Consider the following 22,358-nt stretch of genomic DNA (forward strand, 5'->3'; position numbering starts at 1 on the left):
CATAGCCTTTCATTGATGTGATGCATTAATACCTCTGCATCAGTGAAAAAAAAATGAACCGGCTTCCACCTTTTTTTTATGAATACAGTGAAGGCATTGAAATTAATGGATATTTATGTAAAATGCAAATGTCTGAATATAGCCTTATGCAACACTAACACAATATCATTGCATGACTAAATATTGCTATTCGGGATCCAGGAAAGCTGGGTGACAACCCTTGTGGATTAGGTAAGCATTTCTGCACAGAAACAGACAGAATTCTAAAGAACAAGATAGAGGGAAACAACACGAGTGGTTCTATGTACTATAGATAATTTATTTGGTTATCCTGTGCTCTTACAGCATTATGTAAAATAGCTATTTACAGCCTGTATCTAGTGCGGACCTGGGGTCATGCGTGTGTGGACTCGGAGAGATTAATTCCTAAATCACTGGCTGTCTGCACATGAGTCACTCCACTGTTTTCAGTAGCTGGATGGGAGCTGGAGTGACTCCCATTGACTCCTATTGAACACACTTTGCTTTAGTTTCCTTTTAAGGGGATAACCCATGTCTATTGATATCTAGAGGTTTGTTCCGGACACCTCGGAGGTCACTACCAACGTCACTACACTTATCTTTGTTACATTAACATGTATGAGCTCTTCATGTGAAGGATAATAAGATTATACATAGGTTTCTCCAGACCTGGGCACTGATCAAAGAATTTATGGACATATGCACTACGTGAAACACTGTGCGTGCTACAGCAAAGTTTTCAGGTGCCCAGAATATCTCTGATAGCACTAGGCAAAAAGCCCTTTAGTGCCCCCTCGCAGTGCAACTCACTGTGTTCTTATATTGTAGATAGCCCCACAGTCCCCATAACAGTGTCAGCCAAAGGTACTATTAAAGGGACTCTATCAGCAAAATTATGCTAATAGAGCCCCACACATGCGTGAATAGCCTTTAAAAAGGCTATTCAGGCACCGTAAATGTTATATTAACCCCCGATCCCGTTTTTAAATAAAAGCATTAAAACATATATGCTAATCTTAACGAACATGCACCATGGGCGGGGATGCACGATGTGACGTCAGCTTTGGGCAAGCCTGCCTCTTCTGTCTTCTTGTAGTAACGCCCTCTGGTTCCGTGTCTTCTTCCGGCTTCTTCTCTTTAAATCCCGCTCCTGCGTATTAGCGCTTCCTTCCGGAGCGCTATTGTTCAGGCTCACTAACTAACTGCCATTAAGTAAAATGGCGAGTGAGCCTGCGCAGTAGCGCTTCGGAGGGAAGCGCTACTACGCAGGAGTGGGATTTGAAGAGAAGAAGCTGGAAGACACGGAACCAGAGGGCGTTACTACAAGAAGACAGAAGAGGCAGGCGTGCCCGAAGCTGACGTCGCATCGTTTATCCTGCCCATGGTGCATGTTCGTTAAGATTAGCATATATGTTTTAATGCTTTTATTTAAAAAACCGGACCGGGATTTAATATAACATTTACAGTGCCTGAATAGCCTTTTTAAAGGCTGTTCATGCATATGTGGGGCTCTATTAGCAGAATTTTGCTGATAGAGCCCCTTTAAGAGTTACAGCCATAAGGCTCCCATAATAGCGCCCAGCCTTGTGTCATGATACATCCACAGTAGAACTCATGGCAATGTCTCCTTACAACTACGGTAGTACAGTGCCTCACATTAATACTATTTACTCCATCTCTATAATACCACAGTCTTCAGTGCCTGATAAAAGGTTAGCCTTAGCACTTCCATACTAGTGCCATAAAAATGCCAGTTAGTAGAGGCAACATCTGGATCCTATGTAGATTGTCTGTGGGCGCATAGATGAGGCCAGTGGCGTAACTAGGAATGGCGGGGCCCCCCTGACCGTCGCCGAAGACCCGACCAACCACCCCCCGCATTCCTGCGCGCACTATTATGCCCCATAGTTGCCCCTGCACACAGCATTATACCCCATAGTGGCCCCTTCACTCAGTATTATGCCCCATAGTGGCCCCATCATCCAGTATTATGCCCCATAGTGGCCCCATCACCCAATATTATGCTCCATTTTGGACACCCATTAACAATTATTATACTCTGGGGTCTTTTCAGACCCCAGAGTATAATAATTAGAGACCGAGATGGGGATACAAACATAAACACTGTTACTTACCTATGCGTATACGCATAAGGATGCAGGCCCTGGTCATGTGACGTCTGATGTCACACAAGTATGCCCCGAAGCCTTTGCAGAGCGTGGAGAGGTAAGTAACACTGTTTGTTCTGTTCGCTTACCTCTCCAGGGCCTCCGATCATTATACTCGGGGGTCTGAAAAAAACCCTGAGTATAATAATGATGTTTGCAGGGCCCGCGGTGTCACTTACCGATCCCGGCCCCTGCCAGGATCGGTAAGTAAGTAGGGCCCATTACCGGCTGGAGTAACTCGAGCCAGTAACGGTCTATTAAAAAAAAAAAAAAAAATGCAGCGGCTGTCGCCGGGCCCCCTAATGTCCCAGGCCCTGTGGCAGCTGCCTCCGCTGTGTCCCCGGTAGTTACGCCACTGGATGAGGCTATTGTGTCCCAATTCAATGTATCTACCATGTAGAATGCTGAGGTATAGTTATGTGGCAGCAGGGCCGGCGTCAGCGCACGGCATAGGTGGGCAAGTGCCGGGGCCCACAGAGCCTCTGGGGGCCCCCCGGCACTTGCCTGTCACAATTTCAGCTCATCGGCGTCCGTCCGCCGGTGAGCTGGAATACATACGCGATGCAGGAGCTGTGAGATCAGCTCCTGCTTTAAAGCTCCGGCCCGGCTTGCGTGTATATGACGTCATCGCATCACGCCTACACACGCAAGCCGGGCCGGAGCTAAGCAGGAGCTGATCTCACAGCTCCTGCATCGCGTATGTGATTGGAGGGAGAGAGAGAGGAGCGTCGGGGGAACGATGGAAGGTGAGTTGTAGAAGGTGAGTGTAAGTGTTTGTTTTGTATTACATATTGAGATGAAACATAATGAAGGGGGCCCATGAAACTGGGGGGCAAATGAAGGGGAGGGGGGGAACGGCATGACACTGGAGAAGATGAAGGGGGTGGGGAGAGAACGGCATGAAACTGGGGACAAAGATGGAGGGGGCCCAAAGAAACTGGGGGCCAAATGAAGGGGAGGGGGGAACAGCATGACACTGGGGCAGATGGAGGGGGGGAGAACAGCATGACACTGGGGCAGATGGAGGGGGGGAGAACAGCATGACACTGGGGCAGATGGAGGGGGGGAGAACAGCATGACACTGGGGCAGATGGAGGGGGTGGGGAGAGAACGGCATGACACTGGGGAAAGAGATGGAGGGGGCCCAATGAAACTGAAGGGGCAAATGAAGGGGAGGGGGGGAACGGCATGACACTGGGGCAGAGACGGGGGACATGAAACTGTGGGCAGATGAAGGGGGAGAACGTGATGAAACTGGGGACAGAGATGGAGGGGGGACATGAAACTGGGGGCAGAGGAAGGGTGTATATGAAACTGGGGGAGAGATGGAGGGGGGGCATATAATTTACAGGTGACTGTAGGAGGATTATACTGTGTGGGAGCACATAATGAATGAGAATGGGTGGAATCAACATAAAAGTGGGTGGAGCTAAATTTGCAGCGGCGCGCTCTGCGCGCTGCACATTTTGCCCCTCTTTCTACTCTTTAAAAGATTGGGAGGTGTGGCGTTGGTGACGCCACACTCCTGCATGACGTCACTCGCTTCATCTGCAACGCACAGTGTCTCGACTCCCCCACCTCCTTTACAAGGGGGCCCACTGAGGCTCTGTCGCCCAAGGGCCCATAAAAACCTGGAGCCGGCCCTGTGTGGCAGAGGGGATATTTGTACCCTAATGCATCAGGACTGAGGGTGTAACAACTACCTCTGAAGCTACTATAGCTGAGTATGTGTATGGGCCATAGATGATATACATCACTGAGATGTTCTATTTCAACCAAACACACAACATAACTTCTGAAATAAATTTCACAAAACTTTGGTATAATCCGAATCTGCTATAGTTTTAATGAGATAATAGCGCCATCAAGTGGTTATATTATTCGTGGTATAGTCAATATTAAATCATTATGTTTATCACTCCTATGAAATTATCAGTTTGTTGCCAAAAACCTTGGCAATTGTCATTGGATGAAACTAGAAAATACACAGGTAGTGGTCCCCGCAACAGTTACTGCTAATTTTCTAGCATATAGTCTAAGGTTATATTCACACATGCAAGGTATGAAAAATATCCATTTTTCATGGCCATCTTGTAGCTGAGGAGCACCTGTTTTTATGGATATACAGATTTTCGCAGATATACTTTGAGTATATGGAGGGAGACAGGAAAATGGACAAAAATAGAACATGACCCCTATTTTGACAGTCTGTTACAATGGACCGTCCAAACAATGGTCATGTGAATAGCCCCCGTTAACCTGCATTGAATTTAATGCTGTTGTGTGACGTCCATTAAACAATGTCACATGCTGTTATTCACTGTCATACGAATATAGCTTAAAGGAGTTATCCAGGCCAAATTAAAATTTCTTAATCAGGTCGGGGAAGGTGAAAAAAATAATAAAAACACCTCATCTGTCTCCGGTGCCTCCCAGCACAGTCCTGTAGCTCCGTTTTCTTCCGGTGGAAGTCCTCACCGCATGTGACTGCTGAGGACTTCTGCAAAAGAAGACAGCCGAGCAGCAGGACCAGACTGCACTGGGAGGACACCGGAGCATCCAGGGACAGGTGACTATGCTTTTGTTTTATTTTGTACTCTACCCAGCCTAACTAAAAAATAATATTTTAGCCAACCTCTTTAAGGCTACATTCACATGACAAAGCCCTGCACTTGTCCGAAAAAAACTTACTGAGTGCAAGGCCAAGGGTAATACACGGAATCAACATAGACATGAATCTATTGAAGAATCCATGAACTCCAACCATGAAATGATATGTTCTATTTTTGCTTGGAATAGAATTAAATCCTATGGGGCTGTATGAGGGTGTATGCTGACTCTTAATACAAAGACTAGCACACTGCTGATGTACGCCGTCATGTGAATGAGCCCTTATAGTTTAAATTAAAGGCTATGGACACTGTATATTGCTCCTTATTGCCCCTATACACAGTACAACACTCTTTTTTGCCATTATACACATTTATGGATGAGATCGGTGTGTGCAGGTGCCAGCGGATGACAACGGGTGTGGAGTGATCATGAGCTGCCGTGCCAAGGAGTTATGGCTCGAGTTCCACTGTTGGCACATATGCTGGGAGTTGCCAACCCCATATCTATAGCTATGCCCTTGTGTGAACATGTAACTGGTAATAATTTTGTGCATCATCACTGCTTAGCTACCTTACAGGAAGCTCACAGCACAGTGTAGAGGGGAGATGGTCTTCAGCAGGTCTCAGCACGGTGTAGGAGGGAGATGGTCTACAGCAGGTCTCAGCACGGTGTAGGAGGGAGATGGTCTACAGCAGGTCTCAGCACAGTGTAGGAGGGAGATGGTGTACAGTAGGTCTCAGCACAGTGTAGGAGGGAGATGGTCTACAGCAGGTCTCAGCATGGTGTAAAAGGGAGATGGTCTACAGCAGGTCTCAGCACAGTGTAGGAGGGAGATGATCTACAGCAGGTCTCAGCACAGTGTAGGAGGGAGATGGTCTACAGTAGTTCTCAGCACAGTGTAGGAGGGAGATGGTCTACAGTAGGTCTCAGCACAGTGTAGGAGGGAGATGGTCTACAGCAGGTCTCAGCACGGTGTAGGAGGGAGATGGTCTACAGCAGGTCTCAGCACAGTGTAGGAGGGAGATGGTGTACAGTAGGTCTCAGCACAGTGTAGGAGGGAGATGGTCTACAGCAGGTCTCAGCACAGTGTAGGAGGGAGATGGTGTACAGTAGGTCTCAGCACAGTGTAGGAGGGAGATGGTCTACAGCAGGTCTCAGCATGGTGTAAAAGGGAGATGGTCTACAGCAGGTCTCAGCACAGTGTAGGAGGGAGATGATCTACAGCAGGTCTCAGCACAGTGTAGGAGGGAGATGGTCTACAGTAGGTCTCAGCACAGTGTAGGAGGGAGATGGTCTACAGCAGGTCTCAGCACAGTGTAGGAGGGAGATGATCTACAGCTGGTCTCAGCACAGTGTAGGAGGGAGATGGTCTACAGCAGGTCTCAGCACAGTGTAGGAGGGAGATGGTCTACAGTAGGTCTCAGCACAGTGTAGGAGGGAGATGATCTACAGCAGGTCTCAGCACAGTGTAGGGGGGAGATGATCTACAGCTGGTCTCAGCACAGTGTAGGAGGAAGATGGTCTACAGTAGGTCTCAGCACAGTGTAGGAGGGAGATGGTCTACAGTAGTTCTCAGCACAGTGTAGAAGGGAGATGGTCTACAGCAGGTCTCAGCACAGTGTAGGAGGGAGATGTTCTACAGCAGGTCTCAGCACAGTGTAGTAGGGAGATGGTCTACAGTAGGTCTCAGCACAGTGTAGGAGGGAGATGGTCTTCAGCATGTCTCAGCACAGTGTAGAAGGGAGATGGTCTACAACAGGTCTCAGCACAGTGTAGGAGGGAAACGGTCTACAGCAGGTCTCAGCACAGTGTAGATGGAGATGGTCTACAGCAGGTCTCAGCACGGTGTAGGAGGGAGATGGTCTACAGCAGGTCTCAGCACGGTGTAGGAGGGAGATGGTCTACAGTAGGTCTCAGCACAGTGTAGATGGAGATGGTCTACAGTAGGTCTCAGCACAGTGTAGATGGAGATGGTCTACAGCAGGTCTCAGCACAGTGTAGAAGGATGATTTGCCAACCTGAAGTGTAAGGGAAGATCATGTTCAGTAGTTCAAGGTCAGTTAACAGCGCATTTCTGGAACAAGGTTGTCTTCATCAGCTTGCAGCATAGGATAAGGCTAAAAGCACAGGGAAGGTCATTTACAGCAGAGGGAAAGGATGCAATACACATGTAGTATCTGTGTAGAGGAGTGCTTGCATGGTTATGCATACCAGCTACTGAAAGGGATAGGGGAGCTGAGCTGAAGCAGGGCTTGTTCAACTATCTAACCTTGAAAATAAATGAAAGTATGTATGTCATCTATAACAACTTACCAGTGCTTAGAAATTTAACTCTTCGCTTACCATGCACAGTATTTCATTTGTTAGTAACAGTTTCTGTTCCAGAATTGTTCTTTCTACTGTCACCAGGGGTAGAGACATGCTCAGAAGACAGTTTTAGGCTGCATTGAAATCTGCACCTTTGTGTCTTCCTGGTCTGCTGAAAACAGATTTGTTCTATGTTAGACACAAACAGAGCCCAAGGGACCCCACTGACTATAACACATTAAATCACTGGACAAAAAAGTCAGGCTTGCAGCGCTGTTTCAATAGGCCATTTATGACAGATCCATGCTGGAGTTACACCTGGTGTAGATGCAAACTAATATATAGCAGAGCTGCTTTGGGGCACACTCGAGCACCAGGGTGTGACTGTTATCTCCACATAGTGCATTGCTATACTTCGTGTTTTATGGCAGAAATATCCAAAATCAGCGATGCCAGTAGTTTACCACTAGAGGGCAGTCTTTTACTATATATAGCCACTATTGTTTTAAATTACTGTATAATAGTTCATTTCGAACATAGACTAGCTTGCTTCGTGTGTCTATCTATCTATCTATCTATCTATCTATCTATCTATCTATCTATCTATCTATCTATCTATCTATCTATACACACACACACATCTGCGCCCACACCCTTTGAACACCCCTCTTTGTGTACACTAAATTACTAGGAAACTACCAGTGTTTAATGTTCTAAGCATGCCCCTGTCAAAAGTCTCTTTAGGTATAATAAAAAATACCAAGCATCCTGTCTGTATGTAAATTGATATATTTGGAGCAGAGCCCAGCAGCACCCAGTGTATGCTCAGTGAAGCAAGGTATACTGGTCCATGGCTTTGGCTTAATCTGCCCACTGCACAGGCCACGGACTGTTCCTTGCGTTCATGTTCGGAAGACCTATTCTTTATTGTAACTTTTTGTTATGTCTAATGCTGTAATGGATACATTTAAGTATACAAGAAAGTAGTAGTAGGTTGTCTTTAGCAGCACATTAAGACTCCATAGACACAAACATGTGCTTTGTCAGTGTGCTAGTTGTGTTTTTAATAGCTAGCACACTGACCCATTATTTTCTATGGCCCCATATATATGACCATTTATCTCCGTTTTCATAGGGGATTGCCCAGATATCCTAAAGTTATCCTGTCCTGTTTATAGGTTTCCCTTAGGAAGAGCTAAATGATTTGATAAAAAAAAAATGAAATATTTAGTTCCAAACTGAATGGACTTAAAGTATTTGCAATACAGAAAAAGCAATTCACCAGATATTAAAGTGTATATTTCAGAACAGCAGCACGCCATGATAGCTTCACCTGTGGGGATTATAGGAGAAAGACAGGCTTAGATACAAAACATTAGAAAACCTTAGTCTGTTTGGAAAATCCTACTATAAGCTTTCCAAAAACCTTGGATCATTTTGTTAGTATCATTGGAGGATATTCTCTAAAATATTCCAAATCTACCTTGGTTGGTATTGATTGCTGTGGGTAGTATTCATGAAGGTCTTCTGGCGGGCAAAGCTCCTGACATTTGAACATGGCCAAGCTGTTCTAGTGCACGTATGATCTTGCTTGAGATGGCTACAAACAGAGGGCATGGTTTACTGTGCCTAATCTATGGTGAACCAATGGGGCAGGGTTCATTCTCTGATGTCCCAGTGGACAGACAATAATTACCTGGTTTACCAGCGTTCTACTATTTACAGCCTTGAGACCTAGCAGAGTATTGTTCTGGTGATTAAGTTCTGCCCCTGCTCTGGTGACATATTAATGCTCTGCCCCTGCACTCATGACCTAATACTGTAGTGGCTTGTTTCTAGTGATCTACTATTATAGTGTTGAGTCTCTGGTGGCCTATTGTTGTAGTGTCCTGCCACTGGTGACCTCGTAATTAATTATCTTGTTCCTTTGTGATCTATAACTGTTCTGTCTTATGTATGGTGATAATCTAGTGGTTTAGTGCCTTATTCCTGGTGACCTAGTAGTGCTGTGTCTGTCTCTATTGCCCTCACAATGTAGTGGCCTGGCTCTGTTGATTCAATAATGTCTTTCAGAACTTGAGTCATTTTGATATATTAGTGGACCAGTTGAAACTTTTTGTAAGTGGCTTCCCACGCACATAATTTAATGTCCCTTTAAGTTACTCCCACATAATACCCCTGCCCCTCAGTCATCATCAATACATATTACATGCAAAAAAATCAAAGTTATACTCACCTACCCCCAAGGAGCCCCCAGCAGGCACTGGTTGTAGTGTTGTCTGAAGCTCCGGCAACCAAAGCATGAATAACGGAGCACAGAATAACTGGTAACTCCATGCTTCACCATTGTATTCTACTCTATCTGTGTCTCTTTTCCCTATAGTTAAAATGGCTCTGTTCAGAACCCAGTAATGTAATTTTTTAGTCTAGTTTTTGGAGTCCAGTTATTACTTCCCTGTCGCATGCTTGTGTAGGCTGATAGCAGATATTTATCACTTATTCTGCTGCCCTCTGAGAAGACAGATTCTTAATTGTTGACTGTAGGACTCCTTCATTTATCTCAGAAATTAGGCAGTAAATAAGAAGGGAGCGGCTGTCACCTAACAGTAGCTCAGTTATCAATTAACATCCTAAGTTGGTGCACAAATTAATACAAAAGCAATCAGTTATGACTCCATGTCATCAGTCTGTATCTCCTAAAATTTGTCTTCCCCTGGAGACATGAATCATCATCTGTGACAGCTATACCTGACAAAATGCCAGAATTTCTGTGAACAACCAGCGTGATGATAATACCTGGAAAATGGCCAGTCAGCCCAGAGCTTAGCAAGGATTTAGCCCATAATTGCTGCTAAATGTCTAAATGATCACCCATTGTAGTGTCTGGTGCTTGTGCGCTTTCCATTCCAGCTTCAGAGATAAAGAATCCCCATAGGGTATTATTAGCTGATGCATCTCTGACATCTCCTAATATTTTATTGCCAGACTCTTCAGTTATTATGGAAGGTCATAACAGGGGATTGCACCGTAAGAGGTTAAAGCCACTAGAATCAATGACTACTGCATATATCATACAGATTAAATATACTTTAGGCTGTATTAGACGGCCAGATCTCAGCCCCAGGTATGTTGATCAAAGGAAACGGGAAACACTTAGGGTAAGTTCGCATGGGTTTTTTTGGTCCGGAACCTGAGGTGGAGGCCGCCTCAGGTTCCGGACCAAAATACAGGTAGATGCGACTGGATGCCGATGCAGTGCACTGACATCCAGTCGCGCACTCTGCTCCGGATTAGGCCCAAATGAATGGCCCTAGTCGGGAGAGAGTGTCTGCAGGTGGATGTCGAAAGGCAAATCTGCCTGAAAGAATGAGCATCTCGCTTCGTGTGGGTAAGTTTACACGGAGATATTTGGTCAGGATTTTGAGGCCGTATCCGCCTCAAAATCCTGACCAAAAAGATGGCTCCCATTGAAATCAATGGGAGCCGCTCAGGAGTTTGCTCATTCTTCAGACTGTTTCGTCTCGCGATTTGGCCTGAAGACACTCCCTCCTCCATTCATTCATTGGGCCTAATCCGGAGCGTTGTGCGTGGCTGGATCCTGGTGCAGTGCACCAATTTTCAATCTCGTCTACCTGCCTCAGGTTCTGATCCAAAAAACCCCGTCTGAATTTACCCTTAGATTGGTACTTTTTAAAAGGGGTGTTCACACTACCGTCGGTGTCCGACAGCTAGTGTCCGACGCTAATGTCCACGCAAAATCTTGTACGGACATTAGCATCGGACACTAGCTGTGTCCATGACATTTTGCATTGATTGAATGAGACATCAGGTGCATTCTTTTACAGTCCGTGTCTGTCCTTAAGTGTCCATTCACAAAGATGTTCGATTTTTCAAGCGGACAGCAAAAACCTACATGTAGTCTTTAAGTGAACTTTTTTAGCGTGAACGTTTGCAGCGAAACGTTTTAGCATGTTAACTCCTTTCCTCTGGTCTAAGTGATAGATTTAGCAGCCTCCTTGTTGAGCGCGATAGTCGTCAGTCTAAGCAGAGGGGAATGGCTGTAGAGCACTTTAACTGAAGAGAGCAGAGAGCACTTGAGCGCCAGACACCACCTTTGGGGCACTTGCAGGAGTGACGTGTTGCATAGTCTCATAGTAATGTTGACAAAATCTATCTATCTATCTATCTATCTATCTATCTATCTATCTATCTATTGTTTAAGAAGCTCTTCAGGCCCCCTACCTAGAGCTCTCCTCAGCAGTTGCAGGAACAAATCTGCTGAAAGAGTCTAACAACCTAACCGCCAAGGCTTATGGATATTTGGAAATGTGTCTCTTCAGTCAGTATATTAATAGAATCAGCTGTCAGAAGGGGTATTAGAAGGGAATTCCAGTGGATAAACATATATTTTAAAAGTATGTTTGTAATGTGTCTTCTGAGCATTACTTTTTCTTAGCCTGAACATTACAATTTCCTTTACTATCTTAGTCAGGGTTTGGCTGGTCGTACAACATCTGGATGATGTCATGTTACATTGACTAAATGGATTTATGTAAAACTGGTCATTCACCTGATAGCTTATATGAAAACTATATTCTTTCCCTTCTCCATGAATATCAACAGCTGTTAACAGAACAAAGAGAGTAGAAATCTGGACAGAGTAGTTTTCCCCAGTATATATATATATATATATATATATATATATATATATATATATATATATATATATATATATATAATTTAGTGTTATACCTGTATACTTGTCCTCCATTTAGAACATTTCTAAAGTTTTAGCAATCTCTTTTATCACAGTGGTTAACATAAGGTCAGTTGAAAAACTGTCTCATAACAGTCTATCGAGTTAATGACTTTTAAAATATAAATGAGGTTTTCTTCCCAAACATGTCATTTTTTTTCAGATTTTTTACAGACCTCCCATGGGTCCCACAACCCAGTGACTTTTTGCACACCTTGAATATTCTATCCGTCGCTAAAAATCATTTTTTGCTTATAAAATTTTTATCAATCTGTAAATTTCACTAATATATTCCAGAGAATAACTTATGTCCAATTGGCCGCCTAGCAATATTGTTTTCTTCATTAAGGAGTTTCCTGTTTTAGAAAGTCGCTTACTTCATTGTTGCCTATTCTGCTTGCCAAGATATAATCATTTCCATGGAGTCCGATTAATTAAAATTCTCAGCTGTAAATTCTAAAGCAAACAAGCCCACAGCGAAATCAAAGCAAGGGAATTTTTAAGAGAAAGCAATTAGAAAATTTTATGTGATAACTGGAAAAAAAAAGCCTCCTCTGGCTTCATTGAGCTACTACATCCTTGGCTCTATGACAATTATTCCCCGTGGAATGAGACCTATATATAGAATTGGTTGGTCAAGTGCATGACTTCCTCAACAATTTTAACACACAAAGTTTCCCTAAACTAGAAAAGTTTACATAAGACCATATTAAAGGGATTGGGTAGGATTAGAAAAATATAACTTTTATTTTTTAAGTATAGTGCCATTCCTGTACACAGGTTCTACATGATATTACAGCTCAGCCCCTATCATTTCAATGGAGCTGAACTTCAATACCAAAATAAATAAAAAAAATAAAGAGGTAGGTGCATACATTGAACTACTTAACAAACCAAAAAATAAATGCACTAAAACTTGAACCTTTATTGATATTCTTTAAAATCCTAAAGTGGTGGCACCAATAACAACCACCAAAGTGTAGGGGGATATACTAAAAGATGGAGTGGTGTTGCAGTGTTTCCCTACAGTGTGTTCACCTGATATTCAAAGCCCCTATAGCAGCCCCATCTGGTATAGCTGACATAGACTGACTAACATAGGGCTAAAGCTGAAAGGATAGCTGGTCTAACTAACTGGTTTAGTAGTATAATGCAACCCTCCAACCCCCATATAAAGACAAGCACACAACCAGTAAAAGCTGGCTTGGGAGCACCCATACACCGGTCAGAGCTGGTCTGAGGCATACACACACTAATAGGGGCAAACAGTTACAACCCCTTTAAAAGAGCACTACTCCACACATACATACGTCAACACATCAATGTTTAAGTGACAGCTCAGCCTGACGGTCCGTTTCGCCGGACAAGCTGGTTTACCAGAGGCAATACGAGCAAGTCAAGTATGCCTGCAATAATGCATGGCATCAAAGTATAATGGCAGCGTATAATCGCCTATGGCCGGCTGTAATGTGCAGCCGCGCCGGCGGCCTGTCACTGCTTGCTTTAAATGACCAGCGCGCCCCACCTCTCAAGACAAGGTCACGATGAACGTGCCTGGTAACATGTTACCACCCATCTAATGTTGCCGCCCACATCAGTGTGGGGGGCGCGGCAAAACAACTGAACACCGCCAACACAGTGTCAATACATACCAAAGGAGAAGGCTGTACCCTCGCGCCTAACAACGCAGAATGTCCCTAGTAACCCCAGACAGAGTAATCATGGATGTATCAACAAGAAGGGTAAGTACCACACACAAAAATTGGCCAAGCGTAAACTAAGAGAAACTAGCAAGAGAAATTAGCACAAGAATGGGAGAATAATGTAAAGGAAAATTGGCCAAAAAGCACAAAACTTAAAACATATCAACTACAATAGTGACATGCCAATGAATGGCAGTATTTTCAAAGGAAACAACTATATGAGATGAACTCATTCAATCCCCTTGGCTGCATAGTGTCAAGGAGGAAGGTCCACCGCGCCTCCCTCTGCAGGACCTTGCGGTCAAAGTCACCTCTCCTGACCGATTTGGTGACAAGTTCAATGCCTGGAAAATGCAGAATGGAGAAATCCCCATTATGATGTTCCCAGAGAATCCAAATGAAAAAAAATATTATATCCCTCAAAAGTGCATATCCACAAAACCCTGAAAATGTATCTGGTCCTGAAGCAGGGAAATTGGCCCGGTACTGAAGTGGTTAAAAAAATGTTTTTGGCTGAACTGTGAGCTGCAAATGAACCACTGTCTTCATCTCTTCATCAGACGTGAATCTTTGTCTTCGTAGGGCTTCTCTTAGAGCACCAAACAGGTCCATGTATGTTTTCAATGGTGTCATCAGTGATGGAGGTGGATGAGCATCGGCTCCTTCTTCAAGGCTGATATTTGTATATATATATATATATATATATATATATATATACAGTCCTATGAAAAAGTTTGGGCACCCCTATTAATCTTAATCATTTTTAGTTCTAAATATTTTGGTGTTTGCAGCAGCCATTTCAGTTTGATATATCTAATAACTGATGGACACAGTAATATTTCAGGATTGAAATGAGGTTTATTGTACTAACAGAAAATGTGCAATATGCATTAAACCAAAATTTGACCGGTGCAAAAGTATGGGCACCTCAACAGAAAAGTGACATTAATATTTAGTAGATCCTCCTTTTGCCTCTAGTCGCTTCCTGTAGCTTTTAATCAGTTCCTGGATCCTGGATGAAGGGATTTTGGACCATTCCTCTACAAAACAATTCAAGTTCAGTTAAGTTTGATGGTCGCCGAGCATGGACAGCCCGCTTCAATTCATCCCACAGATGTTCAATGATATTCAGGTCTGGGGACTGGGATGGCCATTCCAGAACATTGTAATTGTTCCTCTGCATGAATGCCTGAGTCGATGTGGAGTGGTGTTTTGGATCATTGTCTTGCTGAAATATCCATCCCCGGCGTAACTTCAACTTCGTCACTGATTCTTGAACATTATTCTCAAGAATCTGCTGATACTGAGTGGAATCCATGGGACCCTCAACTTTAACAAGATTCCCGATGCCAGCATTGGCTACACAGCCCCAAAACATGATGGAACCTCCACCAAATTTTACAGTGGGTAGCAAGTGTTTTTCTTGGAATGCTGTTTTTTTTGGACACCATGCATAACGCCTTTTTGTATGACCAAACAACTCAATCTTTGTTTCATCAGTCCACAGGACCTTCTTCCAAAATGAAGCTGGCTTGTCTAAATGTGCTTTTGCATACCACAGGCGACTCTGTTTCTGGTGTGCTTGCAGAAACGGCTTCTTTCTCATCACTCTCCCATACAGCTTCTCCTTGTGCAAAGTGTGCTGTACTGTTGACTGGTGCACAGTGACACCATCTGAAGCAAGATGATGCTGCAGCTCTTTGGAGGTGGTCTGTGGATTGTCCTTGACTGTTCTCACCATTCTTCTTCTCTGCCTTTCTGATATTTTTCTTGGCCTGCCACTTAACAAGAACTGTCCCTGTGGTCTTCCATTTCCTTACTATGTTCCTCATAGTGGAAACTGACAGGTTAAATCTCTGAGACAACTTTTTGTATCCTTCCCCTGAACAACTATGTTGAACAATCTTTGTTTTCAGATCATTTGAGAGCGGGCTGTCCATGCTCGGCGACCATCAAACTTAACTGAACTTGAATTGTTTTGTAAAGAGGAATGGTCCAAAACCCCTTCATCCAGGATCCAGGAACTGATTAAAAGCTACAGAAAGCGACTAGAGGCTGTTATCTTTGCAAAAAGAGGATCTACTAAATATTAATGTCACTTTTCTGTTGAGGTGCCCATACTTTTGCACTGGTCAAATTTTGGTTTAATGCATATTGCCCATTTTCTGTTAGTACAATAAACCTCATTTCAATCCTGAAATATTACTGTGTCCATCAGTTATTAGATATATCAAACTGAAATGGCTGCTGCAAACACCAAAATATTTAGAACTAAAAATGATTAAGATTAATAGGGGTGTCCAAACTTTTTCATACAACTGTGTGTATATATATATATATATATATATATATATATATTATATGTAATATAGTACTAGCCTCACCGTCACAATATAGAATCTCACTATCTGACAGCCTTTCCTGACCCTGAACTGTTGAAGCAGATGGATCAGGCTATATATACTATGCTAGCTATATATAGTGGAGGCAATATTTGTAGCAGTAGGGAGCTGGCAGCTGCTGGCTCAGAGGTTGATCAGAATAAAAGTGGTTTACGCTACATCATTTTACGTTCCAGGAGGGTCCATGCTATGGCATTTCCCATGAGCCTGGTAGACACTTTTCTAAAATGCACATTTAAGTTCTCTGCCTTGGACAAACTATTTGTGTCAATACAGTACCACATCAAGAATGTCCTGTTGTTGACACCAACAATGATAGTGTAGCAGATCCCAACACCAATTCCTTGGTTCTCCTGCTGCGCCACTACAGGGGAAATGTCAGAAATACACAATTCTAATTACAATCAATGGGCTTTTCTAGCTACGTATGAATGTGTGATGTCCTTCAGAGTGAGAGATACTATTTCAAGGTAGGCAGCTATATAGGATTTGTCTAATTTGTGAACAGGATCTTTGAAAAATAGTTTTTCTGTATCAAAAGCCCTTTTAAGTTCAATAAAATGAAAAGCATTCATCTGTCGGACCATTATGGCCTTATTAGGGCTTACCTAGCTGACCATTGCTGGGCCCAGGTTCACCAAAAAAACAGGGACCTAACTAAGTGAAGAACATGGGGTCCAGTAGAGGATGACACCATAATAGACATCTAGCAATGCCACTTGGTTTCTTAAAGTAATAATACTGTCCTAGGCTTAAAGTCCATGGAGACAATTGATTGTTTTCCTTTAACCTGCAATACCAGGAACAACCTATGGACTGTGTTTTAAACAAATTGCAGAATCTTTTTTATATTGTGCAAACCCCTTTAATATTCATCTCCTGTCTAAGAAATAATTAAACTAAGGTCATAATCGTTTTTGGTGGCAGCTAAAATAAATAACCTTTTAATGTTGAGGCTGATTGAATCATTCTAAATCAAGCCGCTGTGTTGATTTATTTCGTGGCTGGATCCTTAGTACTGTCCCTTTCAATTGAATGTGCTATATATTATACTGAGCATTTAGAAATCCCAGAAATTTATCTCTGGCCTCTATTATAAGCAGTTGTTCCTAGTAAGAGCGGCGATGTATATTTATATATCTATCTGTCACAGGAGCTTCGTCCCATCTGGGTATGTTGCATGGTGAGACACAGTAATCTAAATTTTTTTAAAGATCCAATTACAGCAATTTAGCAAAACCAGCCAGATAAGTATAGAATCGGAGAAATATCAGCACAGTAAAAGTCTATTAATCTGGCATGTATAGGATGACAGGTATTGGATTATTGGAAAATGTTGGTTTTGAGATACATGCTATTAGTATACATTGATGTAGTCTACTGTGACTGAATTGTAACGGATAATATGGTCTAATGCAAAATAAGGGATAAATACAGTGTTTCTTTGCTGATATTATATAAAATATGTTTCCGTCTTAGGACAGCTCATGCCAAAGGCAAAGCAGAAGGAGCTGAACAAGCAGCCCAAGCAGCAAACAATGAGTCCAGCATTGCAAGAACCATGGCAAGAGAGCTCTCTCCAGACTTCTACCAGCCAGGTATATCATCCATAAGGAATGACTAATAGATACACACACATGTACATTATAGTAATCTGAGCTTTCACCTAAAACACATGGGCTCCAATGCAGAAACTGTAACAGTGACATCACTTATAGAGATTGGGAAACCTTTCAAGGCTCGATTTGTGTTCAGCTTTGCCAGTTTGGACAAACTGGAAGTTCAGATTGCCTTGGAGTGTATGACACTCCAAGGACTCTATCTAACCCCTCTCTAGCTCATTACCACAAACCCATACATACTTAGCAATGTCAAAGGGACAGCAACAGATATGGATACAGGTAAACAGATTGTAACCAGTGGTCACAAACTGCCTGTTTAAAAATACAATGCGTTATCAGATTTATTTTTTATACTTTCACAGATTCACAATTCACAGATTCACAAATAAGCCATTGTTAGTAAAATGGCCCATGGTGTTTACACACACACACACACACACACACACACACACACGTGTTACAGTAGCTTTTACAAGCCTGAGAAATTGCAACAAATTTGGTATTATATTTTAAATAATAAAAAAAAAACTTGCCATCAGCCAGAGGCATGTGAAAATCCTTACAGATCTATGTATGATTCATTTTCCCAAATGTAATGTTTTGCACCCTGTTCCTGTTGTCCACCACAGAACAAAATAGGCCAGGGACTCCTTTCCGACAGAAAAAATGTTGGCTAAGTATCCTCCTTTTAAATATGTGCAGGGTCTTGCTGAGCAGTTTTTGCTACAATGTAAAAGCTTTCAAACATGATGTCCAATAATTTTTTTCTGCTGCTAATAATCACATTATGGCTATAGCACATTTTATTTTTCTCTCTTAGGCTGTGGTCAAGTGCAATAAGAAGGAATCTACCCCTCTCTCCTATCCATTACTACTAATACTGTTTCTTTTATTTGAAATCTACCAGGAATAACTGTACAATAACAAAATAAATAGCTGAGAAAAATCTACTTTAGCGTAATGTAGGAGATTCAGGAACACTGGACTGAAAATACATGTGGCACAAAGCATCATATAAGATCTCCGACACAAGAAAAGATCACAGTCAGTAAAGCTACTTACTGTCTGTGAATAATATCCTATTTGTAACCACACAAGGAGCGACAAGTAGATACACGTATATAAGTAGAGTGTGTGAGTTGTGCAGAATGTTCAGTTTGAGCTGTTTGCAGACGTGTGTGGTGGCTGTGAGGTGAATCAACCCCTCCCTCTGCATTTACTGTAGGAAGAGACCAGATCCTCCTCCTTCCACTCACTGTCTAAGATGTCTTGCTTATCTAATCTATCTATTGACGGCCTTCCCTTTTAACAAGAACTGAATAGCAAATTAGCTAAAAGGGGGACACATTTGTCTATTCGATACATACAGTCACAGATTGAGTGATATTGAGTTTCATATCCTATATACTCTCTATAAATTTATTAATCCACAGGATAAACAGGATGGGTCATGATTATGTGATCTCTCAGGGTCTGATACCTGAACTCTGTGCAATTCATGTTTTGTAGCAACCTCCAAGTACCAGAAGCTGCTAGTGGACAGGTGACTCATACAGCACCGTTACTATTCTAGTAGGGTTGAGCGATCGGGATCGGTAAAGATCGGATTCCGATCGGCGATCGAGTAAATTTCACGATCGCTATCAGAATTCCGATCCCGATCATTTTAGGCAGGATCGAGGTCGGAGGTTATTTCCCACAATGCTTTGCTACTGGCCAAGCATTGTGGGAAATAGAGATGAGCGAGTACTATTCGAAACTGCTGTTTTGAATAGCACGCTCCCATAGGAATGAATGGATGCAGCCAGCACACAGCCTGTGTCGGCGCCTGGCCGCTTAAGCACCTGCGTGCCGGCTGTGTCCATTCATTCTAATGAGAGCATGCTATTCGAAACGGAAGTTTCGAATAGTACTCGCTCATAAATTAGCTTTTTCTAGCTAACTAGCTAACATCTCTAGTAGCTAACACTTACCTGCACAGATCCGCTGCTGCTGTTGCTCCCCGTTCTTCTCGGTCTGGTTCTCTCTCATACAGACCTAGGAAGAAGGCGGGACTTGTGGCTTAGGAGAGTGTGGGCGGGTACTGGGAGGGGAGACGTGAGTTATGCGCTCACATCTCCCCGCCCTGTACCCGCCCACGCTCTCCTAAGCCATAACAAGCCCCGCCTTCTCCCAGCATCTCTAACACTAGCCTGGGTGGTGGGGGCGTGCACGGCGCTCTGAAGGCCTGTAAATGAGAGAGAAGAGGAGCGAGAACAACTGGCAGCAGCAGCGATCTATGCAGGTAAGTGGACACCAGGGGGGACTAAGTAGCCAGAGGATACTTTTTTTAATCACTACACAGCGTGGAGTCTAAAAATTAAAGCGTTCAATTTTTGGATTCCATGCTGCGTAGTGAATAGGATCGTTTTTAAAATCCGGTCTTTGATTATTAAAAAAAATCCCATTGACTTGCATTAGGATCGGAATTGGGATCTGGATCGGGTTCGAATGGAAAATGATCGGAAATCAGATTTTAAAAACAATCCTGAAATCTCAAGATCGGCTCAACCCTATATTCTAGTAATAGGAATAGCACATCAGCCTCTTCCACTGCATAGTGGTGGTATCAGTGAACTGCAGCACCACTCCTATTACTTGTGTAGCAGCTGCACTGCCCATCCACTAGTAACTAGAACCCCAACATATCACTTAGTCATTACTGTCCTCTGTGTAGGTCATCTGTATGAAAATTTGATTTGGCGCCTGACAACCCCTTTAATTAATGTCTTCTTCTCGAGGTCTATGTACACTAATTTCCAGTACCCCCATGCTACATCATCTGTGTATTCTTTCTTATCTCTCTCTAATTGACTGTTTGAGATCCTGTCTTTCCTATTTGATCCCTTCTTTTTCTGCCTGGGCTTTTTATATTTCTTTTGAGTAATCAGTGACCATAGACCTATTAGTCCCTCATGGCTCCTGTTATGAGGGCTGTTAGCAAGGCATTGTGGGTGAGACTGTTTGATTCTTGGACTGTCTGATCCTTCATGCTTCCTGACATGAGTGCTACTGTTTCATCTGTAGCCTCTATAGCACCAGGTATGAGCAACACTTAGTAAGAACAGACCAATCTCTTAAAAGATTCCCACCTATTAAAATAATAGAATGACTACAAAGAGTATCATTTGCAGACCTGACACATCCATGTATTACAGCTCACTGATTTCAATAGGAATTATGTAAGACCACCAGTAGAAGCACTGCAGGGAATGTGAACAGCTACTGCTGGGCTCCCACATACAGTAATTTATACCTGATTTCTGGTGGTGCCTGCAGTGGTAATTAGTTTCATGTTGCAGGAAACTCTTTGGCTTTCCAAAAGTATAAAAATCTATGTGCAACAGTGGTGATGTTTTTTTTTTAAATTTAGTCTAATAAATATGCTTTGTCAATTTTAGGCCCAGAGTACATTAAAAGAAAGCTAATGCAGGAAATCATAGAAAACGCAGAGCCTATGGAACTGAAAGAACAAGCCAGTGCAGCCAATGAAGAGCCACCAGCTACAACGCCCTCTGAAAGTCCTCAGGTACCAGATAAGCAAGCAACTTCACAGGATGTTTCCCCAGTACGAACCCCATCACCACCAATGGCTGCCACACCACCGGATGCCAAGAGACTTAGGACAAGCTCCGAGAAGGAGAGGTTACTGACTCCAAGGAACTGGAATGGGGAACAAACTCGTGGTGGAAGTCGAGCTGCCTCCACATCTAACAGCCCATCCAAGCAACTTCAGCAGTTGGGAAACAAGTCACCTGACTCAGATGTTGAATTTCACAAGGGTTATCACAGCTATGCTGTGCGGACCTCCCCAGTGACTCCTCCACTGGATTATGAGGAAAAAGCATTCCCATCACCAGTAACACCAACTAAGTCAAGAACTCCAGATTTGAAGGAGGAAAAGAAGGAGAATTTACCTTCTCAAAAACTCCAAGAACAGAAGGCTGCTATAGAACCCTCCCAAAAATCGTTCAAAGTTAAACCTAGTGATGACAACAGGCTGGATGTGTCAGTTTTAGAAGCAAAGAGCGAGACCAAGATAGTCCAGAAATATGAACCCAAAACTATTCAGAAGACTGAACCAAAGGTTGTACAGAAAACAGCTCCTACCAAAGCAGAGCCAAAAGTTGCACCCAAAGTTGCTGCACAAAAACCTGAACCCAAAGCTCTAACCAAGACTGAGTCCAAGGCCCTGGTTAAGTTTGAACCTAAGAGTTTGATGAAAAAGGGAGCCCAAGCTGAAGCTGTAAAACCAGAAGAAGAAATTGAAGAGGTATGCACTGTGCATGGCATATGCTTGTTTCTTCACAGCTTTCTCATTTCTATTCAAAGGGGTCTAAAGCCACGAGGTTTGAGATGTTTGCTAGTGGCCCAGAATGGTACTGTAGCTCTGTTATGTGCACCATCATTTTGAGCCATAGAGCAGTGTACAGAGTGGCCTTGGGCTGTTGAGCTTACTGGTGGGTGGGCTTAGAGTCAGACCCACACCGATGTCTTATTTATGAACGGTGCTAAGGATAAGTCATAAATATAAAATTACTAGAAAACACCTTTAAAGTGAATGTTCAGTATTTTGATTGTGCTACTAACATTTCTAAGTGCAGCTGTATTTATGAGCAGAGTGTCCCTTCCAATCACTTAGGATGGTGATTGACATACGCTTGTGTATACGTGTATACTACAGTTTATCAATCACCATCACAAAGCGGAAAACGAGCACTCTGCTC

General features: G+C 43.0%; 1 protein-coding gene across 1 annotated transcript in view; it reads left to right on the plus strand.

Moving 5' to 3' along the window:
* The window catches only part of JPH2 (junctophilin 2), a 67,017-nt gene that overhangs the window by 37,089 nt on the left and 7,570 nt on the right, over positions 1-22,358 (plus strand). The window contains exons 3-4 of the mRNA XM_075277079.1: positions 17,450-17,568; positions 21,033-21,904. Of these exons, the coding sequence (XP_075133180.1) occupies positions 17,450-17,568; positions 21,033-21,904 (991 nt within the window). The remainder of the gene's footprint in view (positions 1-17,449; positions 17,569-21,032; positions 21,905-22,358) is intronic.

Source organism: Leptodactylus fuscus, chromosome 6 (assembly GCF_031893055.1).
Source record: "Leptodactylus fuscus isolate aLepFus1 chromosome 6, aLepFus1.hap2, whole genome shotgun sequence".
NCBI classification, from domain to species: domain Eukaryota; kingdom Metazoa; phylum Chordata; class Amphibia; order Anura; family Leptodactylidae; genus Leptodactylus; species Leptodactylus fuscus.